At 44.5% G+C, this 22,515-nt stretch overlaps 1 protein-coding gene across 1 annotated transcript in view; it reads right to left on the bottom strand.

Annotated features, from left to right (window-relative positions):
• The window catches only part of CACNA2D2 (calcium voltage-gated channel auxiliary subunit alpha2delta 2), a 1,052,991-nt gene extending 1,031,557 nt beyond the window's left edge, over positions 1-21,434 (bottom strand). The window contains exon 1 of the mRNA XM_060240024.1: positions 21,228-21,434. Coding sequence (XP_060096007.1) covers positions 21,228-21,352 — 125 coding nt within the window. The 5' untranslated portion in view covers positions 21,353-21,434. The remainder of the gene's footprint in view (positions 1-21,227) is intronic.
• Between the last annotated feature and the right edge of the window lie 1,081 nt (positions 21,435-22,515).

Raw genomic sequence — 22,515 nt, 5'->3', positions numbered from 1 at the left:
TCCGAAGCGTCTCAGAGCGGCTCACAATCTTCTCTACCTTCCTCCCCCACAACAGACACCCTGTGAGGTGGGTGGGGCTGGAGAGGGCTCTCACAGCAGCTGCCCTTTCAAAAACAACCTCTGCCAGAGCTATGGCTGACCCAAGGCCATTCCAGCAGGTGCAAGTGGAGGAGTGGGGAATCAAACCCGGTTCTCCCAGATAAGAGTCCGCACACTTAACCACTACACCAAACTGGCTCTCCAGCACAGCACTGGAGGCCTGACTGGCAAAGATGAGGGTGACTGTAGCATGGAAGAGGAGGGGGAAGAGAGACAAAAAGGCAAGGGAGAGCTTTCATGGGCACAGGACTCCATGCCATGTGTGCCAAACACTGGGGGACCAACTAATGGGGCTGGATTTGCTGGGGGGTGTGAAAACAGAGAAATTAGAAAAGGGAACTATTACAGGAAGGGCAGATCTTTGAACCCATCAGTGTTAAAAAGGAATTATCCTCACTGCTGAGAGAGCTTATCTTGCCACTCTTCTCAGCATGTATGCAATGAGGCAAGAGTGTCTATTTACATGCATACTACTATCATGTCCTTCCAGATAGCAGCAAAAATGGCAGCTCTGTAAGGATTTTCAGCTCATCAAGTAGGGGTCCATGATCTGCCTCAGGGTCCTGACCTGTAAGTTAAAGACCACTAGCATGTAAGATATTACACAGCTAAGAAAAGAAGAAAAATATCTAAGAAGAAACAATGGTGAGTTCAGACCTTGTATATATATATATATAAAACCTTTGTTGTCTGATACCTCTCATTTGTAGATGAGTACAGTTCCTTGCTTCCCTCTCATTATAATGCTGTATGGGGAAAGCACACGGGAGACTTGCAGACCAATTTAACCACGGTTCTCTGACAAGAAAATACATATTTTGATCCAAGAAAAGCCAAAATCAGCCATAGGAACAAATTATGTAAATAAAACAAATGGGTATGCATGTGTTTCTGTTGCATAATTCAGCTTATGCTATCCAATGAAAGACAGATAATGAAGAGCAATGAAGTCCAGTCACTACAGATTCAGCTCCTAACCCCCACTCTGGGTGCTGTGATTTCCCCTGGCACTACCCACAAGAGTCAATCTCATATCAAATAGATTACAGCCTTGCCGAGATTCTCAGGATTATGACTCCCAAATTCTGCACTGAAATAGTAAAACTGTAGAAGATATACATAAGATTTAATATTCCTTGAGATGTCATCTTTGCAAAATGAAGGCCACCCACTCACCATGTACACAACACACACACAAATCTAAATCACTACACAGAAAGCTGACTGTATTTTCCCTTATGAAAGGAATTAACTCAGGACTCATACTTTCCAGCTCAGTACTGAGACTCACATAGCATTCCTAAATGAAATGGCTAATGGCTGTCGTTGCTTCAATAATGCTTCTACTTCCGGTAAAAATTCTAAAGAAGCAGATACAAAATTAAAGAATGCCTCACAGAAGAGCACAAGATATCTTCAGTATAAATACTGCAAGAAACAAAACTATATTGATCCTGGGTACAGATTCACCAAGATGAGCAAGGGTCACTTAAGCTTTATAAAATTATCTTACAACTCTATAGTAAACACTGAGATTTCTATTTAAGAAATCTGCTCATGGTAGGCTGGAGAACACTTGCATGCAGCAATGTGCTGTTTCAGAATAGACAGCTCAACTGAAAGGAAGATTGCTTGGTATCACATAGTCTGTGCATGCTTATCCAGCTGTAGGCAAATATGCACTTCTTACTATTAAGCTCATGTGGATTTCATTCTAACTCTGAGGATTCAGGAACACCACCTGAAATGTAATACCACTGGTTTGGTCATCACCATCAAGCTCACAGAATTACAAGCTCACAGAATTACTAATAACAGCACTGTATTTACCAAATAGTTCAGTTCAGTGTCCTACCCAGTTCTACATCAGTAGAAAAGAGAAAGTCAGGTGTACTCAATGAAGCTACAGTGCACACCTAACTGGCCTCAGGCTCATAGTCTTGTAACTTCCTCAGGCTCTGAGGCCTTGAATTATTAAATATGCTTTCCTCTGCCTTGCTATGTGAACAGCTGCATAGGGTTTACCTTTGCAGTGAAATGAAACACTTTCCCAAAGAAAAATGGAAACTGCTTTACCCTCCCAATAATTTGAATGAGACAGCATGATACTTTGGTTTGTCCTCATCTGCAGAGTTCATTTTTGAGCAATTCAAAAAACTGTGAAAACTCATAATCCAGAACTTTGGATGAACATCTGACACCTGTCAAAGCAGCACAGAAAAAGGACCATTTGGCTCCTTATTGTAAGATTCAGAGCACAATCCTAAGGGGGGGGGGGAGAAAGTCTTTTGGGAGCAGACAATCCGCTACGTGGGCGCAGGTAGAATTTGCGCCCATGTAAGTCCGACCCCACTATGGGAGAGGGGAGTTATGTGGATGGGAGGCTGCCAGAGCGTCGCTCCACCCGAGAGCAGTGGTGCCTGAGGGCTGTGCTTGAGCATTGGCGGAGGTGCAGTGGAGCAAGGCACTCAGGCACAGGAGGTGTGGAGTTGGGGTGCGGCCAGGCTTAGGCAGCTCCCTGAGCAGTTCAGGCCATGACACGTCTCCCTGAGAGGCACAACGTTACACCTGCAAAAACAGCAGCGTGTCCCATAGGCACTCATTGAAACCGAAAACAAAGGTCACCTCCACCACTGCGGAAGCTCGCAAACCTCTTAGGGAGCGGTGTTATTGCCTCACCAATCCCTTCGCGCCTCAGGCTGATGAGCACCCTCTCCAACACCCAATTGCAGTCCCCCCTCCAAGAAGTACTTCCGCTCTGGCCTCGCACAACTCAGTTGTTAGGGACAACTTCACGTGGTGGGAAGCTCTGCCGGGGAGCTCCCTGCCATGTGGACTTAGAGCGAGGAACAGGCAAGCACATTGGTGACAGGTTTTTCACTGTGCAGTTGCTTTGACAGTATCTTTTGACTTGTGAGGGGGGGAGGGAAGTCTCTCCCCTGGGGCTAACTGCTCTTGTTTCCAGGTCTCCACTGGTTCCTGGCTCCCAGAGGCTCTGCATGTGAGGACTGTCACCCGTGGCTGGGTAAGTTCAATTGTGCACCCCCACTGTCCTCCCCCTCCCCTCATTCTAGATCGGGTGGTGTGCAAGTGTCTCTGGCACTTGAACCAGGCAGTGGACTCCAGCAAGGGGCATTTGCTGACTCTGCTCCCCTGTGCTGCTGCCTGCTCCCTTCCCTTGGTCTGCCCTCTGCCGCGTTCCCAACCGCTGGCAAGGCACGGGGTGTGTGTGTGTGGAAGCTGCCCTGATGCAGGGAGGTGGGTCAGAGACTGTCCCTTTAAGAGAGCACCCAGCTGAAACGTAGCCTGCTCCTCCAGCTGCCGCCCCTGCAGGTGTTCGTGATTTCTGTCTCCATTTTGCAGGTGGGAATCCAATACAGAGGCTTCCACATGTGTTGCTCCACGCCCCCCCCCTCCACTCCCTCAGCTGTTTCTGCCCGCCGCTCTGAATGGAGCCCCGCCCACAGCAAGACAGTCCAGAGTGCAGCAGGGAAACTGTTGCACTCTGTTCCGGAAAAATAAAGTCTGAGCTGTGCCCTCTGTTGTCTCTCCTGCTTGGCATCTGCTGTGCGTTCCCTGGGCAACCCTCCCCCACTCTGTCAGTGGCCTCTCTGAGGGAATGCCTGGGAGGGTGGGCAGACTTGGTTCTTGGGGGGGAGCGGGCTATGAGCTGCCACACTGCCCCCACATGGTTGGACAGGGTAGGGGGTGCCACCCCTCAACCTGCCCGGGCTGACAGCCTACCTGACCCCACAGGGCTGTTGTGCACAGCACACAAAGCAGGGGGTGGGGGCTGATGAAGTGTATGCATGCCCAGCGGCTCGCATTCTGAGTTCTGCGGCCCCCAGGGAAGATGTTCCTTGCACAAAGCAGGGGGCGGCAGCAGGGCAACACCGGGGGGACCTCCAGGTGGTGGTGGGGGGTGTCTTTTGGACTTGGTGGTCTGCCCGCTCCCAGACACACATTCCAGCCACTGTTTAGGGCAGTGAACTCCTGCACTTTGTGGTTCTTGTTTGTCTGTGCATGCCTCTGCCCATCTGTCTGCCATTGACAGAGTCTCTGACAGCAGGAGGGTGTGAGGGGATTGACGGCCTCTCAGGTGCGGGCTTTCCACCCCCTCTCCCGGTCACATGCAACGGGCTGGCCAATCCCATGGTCCCGTGTGAGCCTGTGCCTCCCCCACCCCTGCCTCGGCAGCGGGCCAATGGCGTATGCATGGGCGAAATCACCATAGCAATGGGTTCTCTCTTGCTCATCAGGCCCGCGCTCCTTCTCCATGTGTGGCATAACATCTCCCCTTTGGGAGCTGACTGCATCCACCTACACTAGTTCTGCACTTGAGCGCAGCTACATGGCGGTTCTCAGGATTGGGCTTCCCCACACCAATCTTTTCCTGAATGGTGTTCTCTTGCCACAGTGTTATCCCTTCTGTGGGGCAATATTATTTTAATGAGAAGAAAAAGGACACTGTTACATAAAACTGTATGGACTCAGGAAATCAACTATAAGTCTCTGATTTCTCCAGACAGACTGCTGTAAGCACAAGTGCTTTAAAATAAGTAGCTCTTACACTTCAACAAATTTAGATATATATCTGTATAGCTATATGTATGTGAACCCAAAGATATCTAACTATGATGAAAGAAGGCAATGGAAAACTATCATTCTATTTTTTTCATACAATTGTTCTGACTTTATATAATGCCCACAGGACAGAAATCTGACAGCTTTCAAAGTTCCCTGTTATTGACAGAAGTTCTTGGACGCAATTTAAGAATATGCTAAGAGAAACCCATAGTAAGGGAAACCATTTCATTTATTTGAATGCAGACACTGTCTTGATTTCTTCATTCGGTATATAGGAAGGATTTGTTTTATGTGGGAAGCTGGAGTGCTGAAAATGATATATTAGATGGGAAGACACTAATATACCAAGTAAAATTCTTGATGGCAGAGATACATAATAAGGAATGGGTTCTACAGCAATGATACATATGGATAATGGAAGAATTTTCTTCTCAGGTTAGTTGTGACTCTAGGGATTTTCTTTAGCCAGCTCTAGGTTGGAAAATAACTGGAGATTTGGGGGGGAGCCTGAGGAGGGACCTCAGCAAGGTACAATGCCATAGATTCCATTTTCCAAAGAGACCATTTTCTCCAGGTGAACTGATCTCTGCTGCCAGGAGATCAATTGTAATCCCAGGAAATTTCCAGTAACCCCATAGTTTGGCAACTGTAATTTTGCTTCACATAGCTATGCTGAAATGGTATACCAATGCAGATTCTTTACATTTATGCATACAATGTGTTCTCAGCTTGAAGATTCATTTTTGGACTCCCTTCCATCCAGTTTAGAATAAGTAGCTTGCAATCCCTCATGGATTGCTGCCTTGACGCAGCGAGGGGGCTTGTGTAGTTTGATGAGGTTGTGGGCTATATCGTGGAGAGCCATCCAGGACAGACAGGCCACAGTGGAGAACTCAGACAAAACACGATCCACTGGAAAAGGAAATGGCAACCCACTCCAGTATCCTTGCCAAGAAAACCCCATGGACAATAACAAAAGACTAAAAGATGTGCTGGAAGATGAGCCCCTCAGGTCGAAAGGTGTCCAATACGCTACTGGGGAGGAGTGGAGGGCAAGTCCAAGTAACCACAGAAAGAATGAAGTGGCTGGGCAAAAGTCTAAAGGATGCTCAGCTATGGATGTGTCTGATGGTGAAAGGAAAGTCCAGCGCTGCAAAGAATAATACTGCATTGGAACGTGGACTTCAGAGGATGGTGGAAGATAGGAGGGCCTGGTGTGACTTGGTCCATGGGGTCACAAAGAGTCGGACTCAGCTGTGCAACTGCAAAACAAAAAATCTCTTTCCCCCATACATGCTCCACTTGTAAGTATCTGTGTGCAAGTTCTCACCTTCTAGAAAACAAGATTTAAGGGAATAACAGTGCTATCCCTAGCAGAGCTACTCAAAAACCTACTCAAGTCTATTCAGTCAGGCTTTCTCCCAGAGGAGTGTTCCAAGCAGGTGCTTTTTGGGTAGAAAAAGCCCAGCATGGACTCATTTGCATATTAGGCAAGAACTCATTTGCATATTAAGCCACACTCTTGACACCAAGCCAGCCGAAACTGTGTTTCTGTGTGTTCCTTACCCCCCACCCCCAGATAAACAAAAGGATTGCATTTTTATTACATGCAGCAAAATTATCAATAGCACAAAGATGGAAGTCAGAAAAACCAGCAGATATAAACTTATGGCACTCAAAGTTATGGCACTTATACGTAATGGCTAAACTTACAGACAACATCAAAACCCAATCTCAACCACAACTTGAGTACATTGATTTTTTCACAATATGGAACCCGATACTTGAATATCTGCAAAATCAAAATGAAATTCCTAAAATGGTAACAGATATGCAACTCTGGTAAATATAGATCATAAGTTATCTGATTTGGTAACAGTTAATATTGTAGTTTTTGTTATGCTTAAATACTAACTAAACCAGGAGTGTCGAACTCATTTGTTATGAGGTCCAGATCTAACATAAATGAGACCTTGTTGGGCCGGGTCATGTCAGGTTGGTCTGGGCCATGTGTATACCTATTTAAGATTAGGTAGCAGAGATATAAACTTTATAAAGCACACAGACAAACACAATTAAATATTTTTTTTAAAAAAAATTAAAACATTAACACTTGTTGGTCTTAAAAGTGCTTTCTTTGTATTTCTTCCATGGGATCCAGGGAACTGGGCAAAGGAAGCTGTGGCTCTTTCCTTCCTTCCCCAAGAGACTTGGGGGGAGGAGCCTCAGCCAATAGAAGGAAGACAGGCTTGGCTCAGTAGCTCTGCTGTGCAATTGAGAGAGCCTGGAAAGGCAAGATCTGCCTCCCCCTTTTTCCTTCCCAAGGGAGGAGCCTCAGCTAATGGAGAAAATAGAGGTTTTGCTCTGTAACTCCTGTGCAATTGAGCAAGCCTTGTGAAACAAACTGCTATGCAAAAGGAAGCAAGATATAGGGAGAAGGAAACAGATGACAGCCAGTTGCTTGAGGGCCTCATAGGAGCCCTCTGGGGGCCTGATTTGGCCCCTGAACCACATGTTTGACACTCCTGAACTAAACTTTCAAGTATGTATTTTGTAGATAGACCAAGAAATACTAGATATTATGTTGGATAAGGATAGAGTTATAGTACCTCAACAAAGTTGTAAGTATATAAATGTTATTATATTACTTTGGATTTATATTCTCTTTAGCATAGGAATTCCTATATTCACTGATGATGTTTACTGACACTTATAGAAGTTTAAATTTGTTCGGAAAGGACTCAGCAATTGTAAATTCTGCAAGTACTCTCAGTTGTTGTTTTTTTGTTTAGTTCACCTTATTATATTTTTGTATTTCTGTACTCTTGAAGGATTACTGCTATTCTTATGGCAATAGTTATAATGCTGGTTAAAATAAATAAAACATATTGGAGGGGGGGGAAGCCCTGGTTCTGAGAATTTCACTATTAGTATTCCAGTGATGGAATGTGCACACTCTTGATTGGCAGAATGTACTGCAGCAGCCTGGATTTTTCTCTTTACCAAAGCACCAATAAGTTGTATTTGTATTTTCCATATACTCAGTATTTACTATGAAAGTCAAAAGTTTCCAGGGTATGTTCTGAAGGCACATAACACAGTAATCTTGCTAACACTAAGCATATCTGGGTCTGGCCAGTGCCTGGATAGCATGCCCCCACTCTATCTATGTCTCCTTGAATTCCATGGAAGAAAGGCAGAATATTAATCTAGTACAGACCTGAAAATCAACCATGAAGGCAATATGAAAGCTAGAAACCCTAAAAGTCACACAAATACTAGTGGCATGGACTGAGATTTCATGGAGTTTTTACAGCCTTAAAAGTACAAATAAATTGTCAAATGCTAAAGGAAGTAGTCATATATTATATGGTATTTATCTGTAGATATCTTATATTCTAATTGTGAAGTTGGCTACATCTTTGGCTACTTAAATCTGGAGACTGGGGTTTGTGAATGCAAAGACAGATCTTTCTATAAACCTGAAAAGGGCTCAGGTTTGCAGCAGAGTGTGTGTGTGTGTGTGAGAAGGAGAGAGAGAGAGAGAAATGCTGGTTTAAAATTCTGAAAATGATAAAAGGAGCAGCTGTAGCTTTATGAAATGGACTAGCAGTAAAGCCTGTTGTAGGAAGAAATACAGTGGACCCTAGAAAAATATTGGGGGGGATGAATGTGTAGGTGACAGGAAGGAAGGAAAATAGACAAACAGAATGAAAGAGAGAGAGAGAGAGAGAATGAATGAATGAATGAATGAATGAATGAATGAATGAATGAATGAATGAATGAATGAGAGAAAGAACAGTAGGGAAAAATGGTGAGAAAGGAGTGCAAGAAAGAAAAATGAAAGGAAGGAAGGTAGACAGAATGAAATAAGACAGAAAGACAGATACAGTTCCTCTGGAGAAAATTGGTGTGACTGCAATTCCCAGACTGGTGTGGCTGCAACTGGACTGCTGCTTCTGTCCATTTTCAGAGTGAATCCTTCCTCAGGCAGCTCATCAATTGGTATTTCAATTGGCACTGTTCTGTATCTCCAATGGATCTAGCATGGCTCCACACTTCTATTTGTCCTTGGCTTCTCATGAAAGGGCCAATTGAAATACTGTATCCCTTACTGAGCTGCCTGAGGAAGAATTCACTCTGAAAGTGGAATTTGGGAATTGCAGTCACACCTGAATTGGACCAGGGGGCCCAGTTCTATGAGCCCCAAAAGAAGGTGCCCCTATCCTTCATTATTTCCTATGGAAGGAAGGCATTTAAAAAGGTGTGCAGTCCTTTTAAAAGTGATGGCCAGAACTCCCTTGGAGTTCAATTATGCTTTTCACACCCTTGCTCCTGGCTTCACCCCCAAAGCCCCCAGATATTTCTTGAATTGGACTTGGCAACCCTAGGTAGGTGGATGGCAGAGAAAGAGAGGAAGTGACTGATGGAAGGCAGAGAGAGCGGAAGTGACAGGCATGAAGGATAGAGGAAGCAAGAGAACAAGTGGCAGGAAGGAAGAAGAGTGAGAAACAGGAGAGGGGAGGAGGCAAAGCTGGGAGGATGGGATAATCACTCCCACAAGTTTCTTGCAGATCCTCACTTATCTCATTGGGTAAGTGCTGACTTAGCCAGTCTACATATTGCCTCTTCCAGGGCAAAGCAGGGATGTCAAACTAATTTGTTATAAGAGCTGGATCTTACTTAAATGGGCCTTTATCAGGCCACACCATGTTTATCATAAAATGTAATGCCAGGTAGCAGAGGGAAAGGGACATGGACAAACACAATTAAAGATGCAGTGCAGCTCTGGAGTGATGCCCCTGTACTGCCTAGAATGGGGAGCAAACCCTTTCCCCAGCCTATTCTCTTAGCCAGCCTAAGACCCATGGGAAAACATGAAATGGCTGTGCATTGCAAACTTCCTCCCATCCCAGGTCTACTCAATGGCTGTGGCTCTCTAGGGACTCATGTTGAATTCTTTCTAATAATAAGCCACAGCCTTGTCCTTTTAATTGGAGGTGCCAGCTATAGAATTTGGCACTCTCTGCTTGCCAAGCAGAGGTTCTTCAGCTGAGCTGTGACCTGGATAGCCCAGGCAAAAAATATAATGCTAATTTAAACAAACACTTCCCAAGAAGAATGGAGAGACAGGGATTATTTATAAACCAGAACTCTAGCAGACCCACTAGACTCCTGCCTTGAGTTCAATCAGTGCAAGAGAAAAGCCTCCACTGGGAAGCGCAATGTTTGCAATCAAGTCCCCCGCCCTTAACCAGCAAAATTCAGCAAACTCTAGCAGACTCACTTGAGCACAGGAGAAACCAGTGAAGACGAGAGAAGTTCAGCAGTCCTACCCTCTGCTCTCTGCACTCACAAGCAGCTTGGAAGGGCAAGGGCAGGTAGAGGCAGGGTGGGGAGAGGGAGAGAAAAGCACCACACGCCAGATTAAAGCCCTGGGTTGGCCAGTTCCACCCCATGGGCCATATGATTCACACCCCATCCTATGACATACACTTGTGTGTTTTTGCTAAATTCCCCTTAAAGGGGACATGTGGCTCATGCAGCACTATCATTTCACAAACCAACATTTGGTACAATAATCCTGCAACTGAATCTGTAGCAGTGGTTAAATGCGTGGACTCTACTCTGGGAGAACCAGGTTTGATAGCCCACTTCTTCACATGCACCTGCTGAGTTACCTTGGGTCAGTCACAGTACTTGAAAGAGCTGTTCTCTCAAGAGAAGTTCTGGAAAGAGCTCTCTCAGCCCCATCTACCTACCTCAGAGGGTAGCTGTTGTGGGGAGAGAAAGGGAAAGGAGACTGTAAGCCACTCTAGAGGCTCCTAGTGAAGGGCAGGATATAAATCCAATCTCTTCTTTTTCTTAATGAACATAAATAGTTTAAAAGCAGCTGAAATATTATACTTGGCATAAGAATTCTCTCCTGATGTGGGCTCCTACCTAGCTGCACTTCCAAGCCTATGGCCAGCATAGCACTAATTGAAAGTGGGCCCTGTTCAGCTTGATGGGCCATAAATTGCCTAAAACACTTAAAACTACCTGAATATATTTTTTTAACTTTAGATTTTTGCTCTGAAGCTCAAGTAAACACTGCTCTGCATCTTATTTCTCTGCAAACACCATCCATTGTGATTGAAGTTTATCCTTCTCCATTCCCCTTGCTCTTATCAAACGTCTTGCAGCAGACAGAGAGAATGAGAAGGCTCAGATTACTAAAACCTTGTTACTTTCATTAAATGTACTGTAGTGTTTTCTAGCACATGGAGCTGTCATGTAGTGCTATCAACAATTAAGGATAGACAACACGCAGGTAAGTGAATGCATGATGTATAATACATTATCATCCAGTGTCTCTTAAACATAACAGTTTTCTAGGTCTAAAAACAAAACAAAACCCCCCACAATGGATATTACACCATCATCTGAGGTGAGATGAGTTCCCCTCCCCCACTATTTCTCTTTCCCTGAAAACCCCATAGCCTCTCTCCTTTTCCTCCTCTCCTCCCCTCCTGGGGAGGGATGATGGCTCAGTGGTAGAACAAGCAGAAAGTCCCAGGTTCAATCCCTGGCATCTCCATAAAAAGGATCCAGGCAAGTTGGCATGAAAAACCTCAACTTGAGACCTTGGAGAGCTGCTGCCAATCTGAGTAGACAATACTGACTTTGATGAACCGAGGGTCTGATTCAGTATAAGGCAGCTTCATATGTTCATATGTTCTCAGGTTGCCAACATGGAGATTTATTTGTTTGTTTAAATTTATGGATTGCCCCATCCCTGCTACTGTAGGGCTCTGGTGATGTACATCTTTTCATCAAAACATCAAAATCATAAAATACTAATACAGAATTCTAAGAAAGTAAGATGAAAAAATTCCTTTCAGTTTTCTAATCCAGACTGCAGTCACCTCATGCGGGGGGGCGGGGGGGGGGGCAGAATGAACGAACAGAGCAGCCTGGAGAGAAAAAGAGGGTGCTGTCCTCAGTCAAAAGCCTGGCAGAACATCACCTTACAGGCTCTGCAGAACTGCATAAGATCCCGCAGGACCCTGATGGTGTTTGGCAGAGAGTTCCACCAGGTTGTGTCCAGGATGGCCCTGGTTGAGGACAGCTGGCCATCTTTGGGACAGGGATCAGCAGTAAATTGCTTTCTATAGAACACAATACTTTCCCAGGGAATACCAGAGGAGACAGTCCCACAGATACATTGATCCCTGACCACTTAAGGTCTTAAAAGCTTGAATTTGACTCATTACTCCACTGGAAACCACTGTAGCTGGTGCAACACAGGTTGTATATGTGCTGCCCATGTCATTCCCATCAGGACTCACACCACCACATTCTGGATGAACTGAAGCTTCTGGGTCAGTCTGAAAAGCAGGCCAATGGAAAGCGAGTTACAGTAGTCTACCTTGGAGGTGACCATTGCAGGGATTACCTGAATCACAACAGATCTTCCAACTACAGAGATCCTTCTCCTTACAGTTGCCAACCTACATTTATCTGCCCCTCTGTTTTAAGTTGTCCCTCTCCCTCCACCTCCTGGCAGCCCCTACCTAAGAAAACTTTACCCCAGTAGCATGGTACCAGCCACTGGGCCAAGCCCAGCTGGCAGAGATCAGCTCCCCTGGAGAAAACAGCTGCTTTGAAGGGTGGACTCTATGATATTGCACCATGCTGAGGCCCCTCCCCTCCTCAAACCTGGTCTTTCCCAGATCCACCCCCAAAGTCTCCAGGTATTTTCCAACACAGACCTGGCAATCCTATTCCCTCCTCCTGGTAACCCCCATATCCTTTCCCCAAACCTACCTCATTCTCTCCTCAGCCATTCACCAACCCACTTTTTATTTGCCTTTTCATCTTCAGCTATATTTATTATTTATTTGGCTTTTGGAATAATAAAACATAGAGTTGGAAAGTACCTTCAGGGTCATCTAGTCCAACCCCTGCACAATGCAGGCCCTCCCACCTCCCCTTGCCTTCTACTGAGAGAACCAAGCTTGGAATACTGTGGTTGTCTAGCAACAGCCACTGAGGGAATCTGTTGCTTAAAGCTACAGGTGTTTCCTTTATCATTTTTGGGTTTTTTAAATCCCCAAATGTACTTTTCAGGTTTGTAGAAAGATCTGTCTTTTCTGTTTACAACTCTAGTCACTAAATTTTTAAGTACCCAGAGTTTTGGCCAACTTGGCTAGGTGTGTGTGTATCCATATGTAATTAATCAATTCTTAAAGTTTTCAAGTGTTTGCTGCCACGAGGATCCAAATTGGGTGAAAACATACCAATGTGACTGACCTTTGCATTTCCCATGGTGATGAAAGCAAAATGGAGAATCATTGCCATGTGGAATCTGACTTACTATAAGTGCTTGGGACTCACTTGAAAAACAATTCCACATTACTTTTCCCTGTCCCAAGATAAAATGCTGGAATGCCACATCAGGGGAAACTGAACAATTTCCCTTTTATTTTTCACATTCTGTTCTAATTAATATATAGCATTACATGATGTGGCACTACAGGGTTTATTTCATGACCATTTGACACATTATGCAGAGCCAAACCCAAAGTTGCAATCAAGCCACCCAGAGCTATCTCTTTGCAGCTCACCTGGTTTCTCCTTTTCCCTCTTGGCCTCATAACCAATCTACTAGAGAGCTGCAGTGACCCACTTTAAGGTTCTGACAAAAAGTCTGAAAAGCACTGCACTAAGTGATCTAAAATACTGACACATCTTACAAGGTTGCTTTAAGGGCAAAAGACACACATTTCCTCATTTAATCCAAACTCTATTAAGGTGGGTATAATGTCCCAACCACAGAATATACAGCAGAAGATGTCATATAAAAGACAGTGACACAAATTTAATCCCAAATCAGCCTATTACCTCAAAAGCCTTCCAGAATAACAGCTCTAACAGCTTCCTAAAATTTAGGCAAAACTAATCTGATGAATGGAATAGTATGAGGGAGAAAATGGTTTCTACTGTTATCTGCAAATGTGAAATTTGGTTAGTTAATCCTATCATCTGGCACTGGAAGGCTGCGTTCAGATGGGCATTTTGGCCCAACACAGCCATCCCACCCACCCAAATCCAGATTAAAAAGGCATGTTCACACAGCACACATCTGAGCCGCAAGCCCACCTACCTTGTCTTCTGATGGCTTGACTCTGCTTCAAAAAGCCACTAGGAACTTTCTGGTGGCAAACTGCTGAAGTGCTTGCATGGCCTGTCTGAATGGGCTGTCTGATTGGCCAGGCCACACCATGGAATGGCGCCTTCTATGCACATGAGCAGTGTGGCTGCTCTTCTGTGTCATGCACAGCCCATGCCTCTTTTGCTGGCCAGGCATACGCCATCTGCTCACTGCACGGCACCTCAAACTGTGCCAGCTTTTTTAAAGCCAAGAGGCCACGACCACAAACTGCCCATTTAATCCAGCCAAACTGTGGCTTTTTGCTGACTTGGTTCAATTCCTAGTTACAGATGTTCTTACCTCTGTGAAGCATACTAGTTATCATTATCAAAAATGGTCAGAACATGACTAATGGTTGGATAGATTCATATAGAAGCAAGCAGTTGTGAAGGTTTGCTGCTCCCAAGCAATATAGAGCTTTAAGGTTGATCTCAGCAACTTGAATCAGGTCCAGAAACAAATGTAAATACAGTGTAACTGGAACAAGTCTAGAGCGACATAGCGCGTTTTCGCACTTACCTTTTACTGGCGCGACCACCCTCCTCACGCCGGCGGATCTGCAGGGATTTCGCACCAGAAGCGCCGGCGCAGCCAAAAGAGCCGGCAACTTCCGTCGCGGAGCCAGCTCAAACGGAAACCGCCAAGAAGCAGGAAAACGTTTGAGCTGGCTCCGCGACGGAAGTTGCCGGCTCTTTTGGCTGCGCCGGCGCTTCTGGTGCGAAATCCCTGCAGATCCGCCGGCGTGAGGAGGGTGGTCGCGCCAGTAAAAGGTAAGTGTGAAATCAGCCATAGTCTCTGCAACCCACTCCATTAAACATTCTTGCCACAGTACTGTGTAACAACTAGTTTCTGGACACTCTCCAAAGGCAGCCCCACATAGAGCACATTGCAACAATCTAATCTAGACATCACCAGGGCACCACTGTGAATGTTGCCAGGTGCCTGATGAGGGATGGGGTTTCCCCATCCCACCCACTATTGCCTGCTCTCACTCTAGTGAGCAGCAGGAGAAAAATGAGGACAGGAAACATTGCTAATGTTTTAAAATCACTCCCAAGGGAAGACTTGAATGTGACACCACTGCCCTCCCCTTAGGGTTGCCAGGCCATGTCTGGCAACCAACAGGAGCTTCAGTGGCAGAGACATGGGGAGTGCAGCATTGTGTCTGAGATGTCACTTCCAGAGAAAACCTAGACATGGTGTTGGATGTCTCTAGGAATTGCCAGAAACTTTATTATTTAAAACAACAGAGTTTTCAGCAGCCGAAATTGGTGAAAGGCACACCTGGCCACTGCTGCATCTAATTATCCAACCAAAGGCTCAGGTTCTCCCACATTGTGACTGCTCCTTTGGAGGGGGGGGGGTGCAACCCCTGCAAGAAAGGAGACACTTCAATATGTAGATCAGTCTTTCTGCTAGGGACTCTCGCAAAGATTTGGAGGACCAGTATGCCGATGTAATGCTTTAGGATTTGCCAAAAACCCTATGGTTAAACCAAATCTTAGAGCATCAGTTGTGCCCACCCCATTTCCTACCCACTGGCATTTTGGCACAGCTGGCAATGGAGGAGATACCCAGGAGGTGTCCGGCCATAGAAGAAGACCTGGCATCCCTTCCTTCCACCCACCAGTAGCACCTCTGTCTTGTCAGAATTATGCTTTAAGATGCCCTAAAATCTCAAATTTAGAAGTGAGTTCCATTTTAAAGTGTTTGACAGACGCTAGTGTATGGAGATACAAGTCTAACTCATTGGAGATGGAAAAGATAAAACCTTATACATTCAGTCACCTTGCCCTTGGTAAGCCATTTTGATAGATGCTGAATGCCATGGAAGAAATTGCCTTTTAAGTGTCATCGGCCAGAACTGAGGTTAGTGTTGTATTATGAGAACAGCTATGTGAGAAAATTAAAATGAACAAAACCTAGACTGTTCAGATATCTTTTGCTAGTTGCACTTTATTAGAAACAAAATATACATTGGTATGCTGATCAATGTTACTTCTGTATTGATTTCATTTTCTGAATGAGGAGACATATCGAGAATAAAATTGGAACAAGCAAGAGGAGATTTAATGAAATGCTGAAATACTGCAAGGTGTTTTTACTGTCTACCTTTTCTGTGTTTCAACCCATAACTGCCAAGCTTCTCAACAAGTAGATATGATGATAGCTTTTAGTGGACCATCTTCTGTCGATAAGAGTTTACAACCTTTCAGGTTTCCACAAAATGATCCTTGAGGCAGAGCCAAGATTCTCACAGATAATACTGGTAAGAGTCTCAAAGTGCTGCAGGAAGGACATGGCTTTATTAAATGCACAGTCTTCCCAAACAGAGGTCAGTACATCAGGCAAGCACATACTCTGTATCAGACAGTCAGGTATGAATGTCCCGCTCATATTGTTCTAACTCTTCAGAGCATTCCCAAATGTGGTGTCAGCCAGTGTTCCCTCTAAGTTGAGTTAGTGTGAGCTAGCTCACAATTTTTTAGCCTCCAGCTCACACATTTTTGTCTTAGCTCAGGAAAAATGGCCCTAGAGCAAACTAATTTATGCAGTACCTCCAACTTTAATGCCAGTAGCTCACAAAGTAGAATTTTTGCTCACAAGGCTCCACAGCTTAGAAAGAACACTGATGTTAGTCATTCCATTTCCCTACACTCTGATTGCAGGCAGTCTGCACAAACACAAAAGAAAGTATGGATATAACAAATAATACATTGAGAAGAATGAAAACACAAAGGATTACAAACAAGAACTAATATTTAAAGATTACTCTAGACTTTGTTTTTCTATAGTCACCGCAGTAAGGACATAGCATAGCTGATAACAAACTCCTTCCAATTTTGAATTTGGGTGCCTGAAACCATTGCTGATTTTTTTTTTTTTTGGTAATGATAACTACCCTGCCACTCAGAGGAATGGATATTTGTGACTGAGCTAGGAACTGAACCAATGCAGCAAACAAACCACATTGCCAGACAATAGGATTGCCAGACAGCTCCCTAGCCTTAAGAAAAGTATACAATTTATTTCAACTTAAAAGATAAATAACCTTTCTGTTCTACAAAACAAGGCATAAGTTTGCTTTGTTTAAAAGTTCTGATGCTGGTATCAATTTATACTTGTTGCATCCGATGAAGTGGCCTTTATCCTATTTCCATTACATCACTTCCCATAAATGGTTCACAGAACTTTGAGGACAGGATAGCAGCTTCCCTAAATCACCCAACTGTTATACCAGATCTTCTTTTAGTACAACAAATCTACATGGTATCATGCAGAGGCTGTTGACATACCTCCACAATATACTGCTTTTGTTCAGCATCAGTTAGCCAATGCCTAAAAGTATTTAAAGGGGGCGGGGGGAATCAGCATTGAAGAGCAAAGCCCTTAATCCCATTTTTGAACACAGGCATACCCACACACAAAAAGCAACTTGTCAATCAAATAGACACCACCCAACATGCCTGACAGAATGGGCCTGTTCCAATCTGGGATTTTGATTTTTTTAAATCTCAATGAGAAATTCTACATTAGACAGCAGGCTGAGCCAAGCCTTCCTTAGCTCAGCTTAAGATGATTAAAACCATGCTACCCAGGAAAAGAGAGATAATATGAAACGCCAGAGGTTTTACCAGGGCACAAAATGAGGGAACTGATATGCAAAACCACTGTGAACAATTTAAATCGTATCTGAGTTTCAGCTACCCAACTGCAAATACTGTAATCATTCTGCATGCTGCAGGCAAGAGGGCCTGCTGTAATGGAAATAGTTCTAAAACTATGAGACAAAATTATATACTTAAGAAATATGTACATATATCACACACACACGTATATGCATGTGTCTTGTCTATAAATGGAGAAAAGTAAGCAATTCAGAAAGAATAGTGTCAAAACATGAGTGTTTTCAATCAAACTTAATGCTGCTTTCAGATAATAGAGTATCCCACAAATATTTCTTTAAAAACCCCTCTGTGATTTATTTCCTAAACCTCAATGGTAACTGTAATGCTTTAAGGACATCTAACTGCATTTTCCCCACATTCCCCCAATGTGCTATCCTTTACTCTCCCTTCCTTTGCTCTTCCCCACATTGCCCAGTCTGGACTGTAATCTTCTTGAGACCAGGGGACCATTTATATTTTTCTAAGAAGTTGTAAGGCATCATCTACATCACTGGTACTGTATAAATAAGCCAATACATGCATACAATAGAACGCATTGCATGGAAAAATATTTCATATTTGGAAGTGTTCTGCAAATCTAATTTTGTTATAGAAATATAATTCTGACAAACAAATTCTTCAAAATTCTTCTTCATGACCTACTTAGATAACCTGAATTTTCTTACTAAATCATGAGTTATTTGATTGAGGTTGGCACTCTAAAGGAATTCAAATAGGATTGTGTTTTCCTTCTGCAATATTTCTACTTTTAAGTATTAAATTGTACATTGATTTGAGCCCAGGAGAGCAGTATGTTGCATTATAGCTCACATGTTAAAGGGCATTAGCCAATAGTCATACATCAACTTCCAATAACCAGTTATGCCTCCTTTTTCTTCCAGAAAGTATGTATTAACGAAAGCCACTGCAAAAAGGGGTAAACCAAGATATGTTTTCTCTTCTGTTTGTTTTCAGCTGCAATATAAGCTGAGATACATTTGTATGCATCCAAGTTATATGATATATTATGATGGCATCTTCCATCACCACAGTCTCACATAAAATACCATAATCATTCCTACTGGACCAATCCTCTACTGATAATCAGTCACTTCAACAAGTGTTTTTGAAGCTTCAGAATACAGGATCAGGACCATCATGGTGGGGAGGGATGGTGGCTCAGTGGTAGAGCATCTGCTTGGTAAGCAGAAGGTCCCTGGGATCTCCAACTAAAAAGGGTCCAGGCAAATAGGTGTGAAAAACCTCAGAGTGAGACCCTGGAGAGCAGCCGCCAATCTGAGTAGACAATACCGACTTTGATGGTCTGATTCAGTATAAGGCAGCTTCATATGTTCATGGTAACACTACTATCACTACTAAACAAGAGCTAATACAAAAATACATATAACAATGTGTTTTTCAACAGTTTAATTTAGTAGGATTTACACTGGAATTTGTACAACAGGTCTTGTAACAAGTCTTATTTTTTGTCTGTGAGAATGATGATGTTTATAAACTGTACACCAGCCCAAATGCTCTCTGTATCGTAGTTGCAATTTAGATATTAACAACTGCAATAAAATATTTCCCTTTTAAGTTGAAAGTATTGTTATGAATTTTGTGCCTGAGAAATTCATGCAGAGACTGGGGACTTCTATAGGACTGCTTGCTTGAGTAGGGATTACTCATGCACATAGGAAGACTGCAAGATCAAACTCTAAACATTTAGCATTGAACATGCATAAGCTTCTTGTGTACCTCACCCCAGGTAGAAACCTTGTGAACTTTATATCCCAGTGGGATCCATATGAATGTTTGCCAGCAAAAGAGCCCAGCAGCTTCAACCAATAGCTTAGTCTCAGAGGTCAATAGTATGTGGAGGCTTAGAAGGATGGATGCAATGTTGCACTGCAGATCTGAAAGAGTCTATGTGTTGTAGCAGGTAAAATAATAATAATAATAATAATAATTCAGAAAATGGGGGGGCAGGTGTCAGTAAGCACTGCATACCATCACAATTGACTACATTTCCAAAGAAGGACTAAAAGATGGTCTGTGGGGAAAAGACCCCACATTTCATCCTGAGATGAGTTTACAAGCATGCATTCAGTGACAGGTATGTCCTTCAGCAGGTCATATACATTTCAAATCTTGTGTCCAATCACACCATTAAGAACATTTATCATGCCACAAGGGATAAGTCCTATGATGAGCTTGAATCCAATATATTCCAACAAAATACCAACCAGAAGCAAAGGTCAACATTACTAATATTGACTCAAGTAATCGAGACATTTCCCCGTTTAAAGAAGCAGATGTCAAACAGACACACTGCCAAACTTCATGTGAAATAACAAAACTATTCCAGATTTGTACATCTCACAGTTATCACACCTTGGGAAGATTTAAGGGAAGAGATTTTGAATTAGTGCACCATTAACAAGAATCTTCCTAACAGCAAACAGTTTACTGCTGAAAGATATCTGGCATATTGCCTTTCACCTTCCCATCTCATAAAATACTTTCTAATCTTCTGTCTCAGTAGACTGGAATCAAGCATCACAATGGTAATGATGGTGATAATAACAAAACATCCTTGGATAGCCTGTAGCTTTACAACTTCTAATGTAATATAGTTTGTCCTAGAATTTCTGTAGGTATTCCTACATTGCAAAGATTGTGTGGGTGCACCTGTAAACCATAAAAGCTTCTCTCTTGGCTGAAATTTAAAATTTCAAAATTTCTTTAACCTAAAAATTGTTCTATATATGAACTTCAGGCAATCTTTATTCCACTTTTACAAATGATGTATTTACACCATTTTTTTTTAAAAAAAAAAGAGGGGAAGAAAGGAGGATGAAGACAGCAATAAAGCCACAAGAAACAAGAGTTTAAAAATAGTAACTTCCTGAGGTGGTTATTACTGCTTACATTTATCCTGAAATCACCCACACAAATCTAGAAATAAATAATGTAGCACAATTAAATGTGTTCTTTACTATTTCATCCTATTTTAAAACTTTTTATATAGAAAGAGTTCTCCAGTGAACTACTCCAGTTATTAATATATTTTATCATGTGGCTTAAAAAAACAAAAAAAACCCCCAAAACACCCCAGTATCCTAGATATTGCAGTAGTTATGGAAAGGTTTCTAAGGTCCATGTTTTGCTGTTTTCAAATGTTAAGAGCAGACGATAAAGTATGCCTGAATGCTATTTGGCATTAACACATCTGCAACTTCATCCCACTACTTTGGCAAGGAGCACGAGTTGGGCAGGATCTGGATCCACGATTGCACCTTTGGCTGATTAAACTGCGTCGTCTTGTGTTCCTAAGATCAGACTTCACTGCGCCTGAATCCTGGGGAGAACGGGAGCCGGAGCAAGGCAGAACCCTCTGAGCCAGCTAATTCCCCTAGCCCTCGACTGGGGAAAAAAGCCGACGACCGAGCAGCCCTAAGCCATGTAAATCGGGGTTTAACGAAGTATCGTCGCCGGAGGTATCTGGAGCGGGGAAGGGCGAAAAAGCGCTTGCCACCAGATGCAACCCGAATCAAGTTGCGAGAAAAGCGCCCGCCAGGCAGCCAGAGGCTGCACTTCCCTGCTGCCGCCGCCGCCGGGTGCCTGCCCCGGAAGGCGGCGGGAAGAGGGGGGGAGAGTGAGGGGCTCTTACTTACGTGTACTGCTGGGGAAAGCTGAAGCCATCCGCGGCGGGAGGCGAGAGGACGAGATACAGGATTATTTGACTGCACAGAGCCGGGACGAGGCAAGATGCGCCGCAGGTCTGAGCCGAGATCGCCATTTTTCCATTAAAAATTCAGCAGCGGCACCAACTCGCTCTCTTTCTCTCTCTCCCCGGTGGTGGCGCTGAGCTGTCGAGGCCCCCCCTGCTTGGGCTGAGATCCTGGAAGGGGTTCTTCGGCGGCGGCGGCGGCGGGGTTGGGGGGAGGGGGGGGGAGAGGTGGCCGGTGTCGCTGGGTATCCTGCAGCTACTCCAGAGAAACGAGTCAGCCAGTTAGTCAGCGGCAGTCCCTCTGCCCGCACTGAAATGCCACGAGTGGGGCAGTTCTCGAGAGGCTAAGGCGAGCGGAGGGGGGTAGGGGGGACACTGAGGCTCGGGCTCCCTGCACAGCCAGGCAGGTTGCTGCTGCTGCTGCCGCCGCTGCTCTGTCCAGCCCTCACGCGGCGAGCTCAGCTCTGCCGTGACAAACACTGAGCGAATACAAACTGCTACTTTCCCTCAAATAGGCAGCCAACCTTCCCAGCCTCCTCCCCTCGCATCCCTCCTCCTCCTTCCACCGCTCGCTGTAGCCCTCTCTTCCCCCCTCTGCTCGGAACGTTCTCCATCCTCGACAACCAACACAGCGCATGCTCCCCAGGCAGCCGGCTGGCGAACAAGCGCTCTCAGGTTCTGGACCATCTAGCTGGGCCCGGGCGGCCAGTCTTGCGCGCGCCGCGCAACGCTCGCGCCTTTCTTAAGGGGCTACCGCGCTTTTGCCACCTAGGCAGGCGTGGCGGGGTGCAACGCAGCAGCGGCTACACTGGGGGGAGGGTGTGTGTGTGCGTGTGTGTGCTGAGGGTGAGTCCTCCAACCGTCTCAGCGAAGCAATCTTCCTCCCCGCAACACACAGAAATACGCAGATTCTGCCTCTCTTGGAATATTCAGATCGTGCCCCTGCCGTTTATGCCAGTTGAGCAGCACTAGTGCAGCCGCCCCACTGGACTCTGCACCCCTGCCGAACTTGTCTCTCCACTTCACCTGCATGTCACACCTGCAGAACAAATCGACTCCCCAGGTGCCAGCACCTTATAGGAAATTAATGGTGGATATATCCAGCATTTAATGATTAATAGGAAAGTATACTCTAGCACGTGCCCTCAGCCCTCACATTTTAGGGGCATTCCAGTGATAACTATTCTTGCCAAATTTAGCAATTTAGATGTCCCTGGGACTGTGCAGGCTAG

The sequence above is a fragment of the Heteronotia binoei genome, chromosome 5 (assembly GCF_032191835.1).
Source record: "Heteronotia binoei isolate CCM8104 ecotype False Entrance Well chromosome 5, APGP_CSIRO_Hbin_v1, whole genome shotgun sequence".
Taxonomy (NCBI): Eukaryota; Metazoa; Chordata; class Lepidosauria; order Squamata; family Gekkonidae; genus Heteronotia; species Heteronotia binoei.
The sequence above is the reverse complement of the archived record's forward strand: the minus strand, read 5'-3'. Positions and strand labels throughout refer to the sequence as shown.